We start from the raw sequence: 640 nt of genomic DNA on the forward strand, positions 1-640 counted from the left end.
CAAAAACGCAGCGGCACCCTGAGAGCTCTGCCAAAATGATGGCTGCCACCGCCTCGGGGCAGGGAGCTGGACAGGGTTCCTGGCATGGCGCTCACGGGAGCAACACGGTGTTTACCGGGAGCCCACACTGGAAAGTGCAGCTTCAAAGGAGTGAGCAGTGAGGGTTTGCCTTCGCTCACCGGGACACGCGGGGCTGGGCTGGGGCTGGGGCCCCTCAGCATGGGGAAGGCTGCCGGGGAGAGCCCAAGCAGGTGTCCTGGTCCTGGTGGGGCTCAGGGACCATCCTGGTGCCACCACCTCTGCATCTGTCCACCAAAGTGGTGGCTGGAGGGTATGTGACCGGCTGCCTCCGCCGCTGGCACAGCCCAAATGTGGAACCAGCGATGCCATGGGATGCAGCTCATCGCCCTCAATGGGGAGGACGGATCCAGCGCCCTTCTCCGGATCCCGCTTACCCTTCTTCTGGACGATGACCCGGAGGAGAGGGTTGGCAGAGGACAGGGCTTTGTGGTAGTTGTCATCGTTGTTGATGGGCAGGAGGTCACCGTGGACGTCCGTGTAGCCCAGGAGCACGTCCACCCGTGGGATCTGGTGCACTGTCTGCAGCAGGCGGTAGAAGTCCTGGAAACTGCCCGCGCTG

The 640-nt window shown here is 63.6% G+C and overlaps 1 protein-coding gene across 1 annotated transcript in view; it reads right to left on the reverse strand.

Annotated features, from left to right (window-relative positions):
- LOC104468645 (partitioning defective 6 homolog beta-like) overlaps positions 1 to 633 on the reverse strand; it is a gene marked incomplete at both ends in the record, with an annotated part of 2,726 nt that extends 2,093 nt beyond the window's left edge. Inside the window, one exon of the mRNA XM_010082853.1 lies at positions 456 to 633. Coding sequence (XP_010081155.1) covers positions 456 to 633 — 178 coding nt within the window. The remainder of the gene's footprint in view (positions 1 to 455) is intronic.
- Between the last annotated feature and the right edge of the window lie 7 nt (positions 634 to 640).

Source organism: Pterocles gutturalis, unplaced genomic scaffold, assembly GCF_000699245.1.
Source record: "Pterocles gutturalis isolate BGI_N339 unplaced genomic scaffold, ASM69924v1 scaffold7595, whole genome shotgun sequence".
Taxonomy (NCBI): domain Eukaryota; kingdom Metazoa; phylum Chordata; class Aves; order Pterocliformes; family Pteroclidae; genus Pterocles; species Pterocles gutturalis.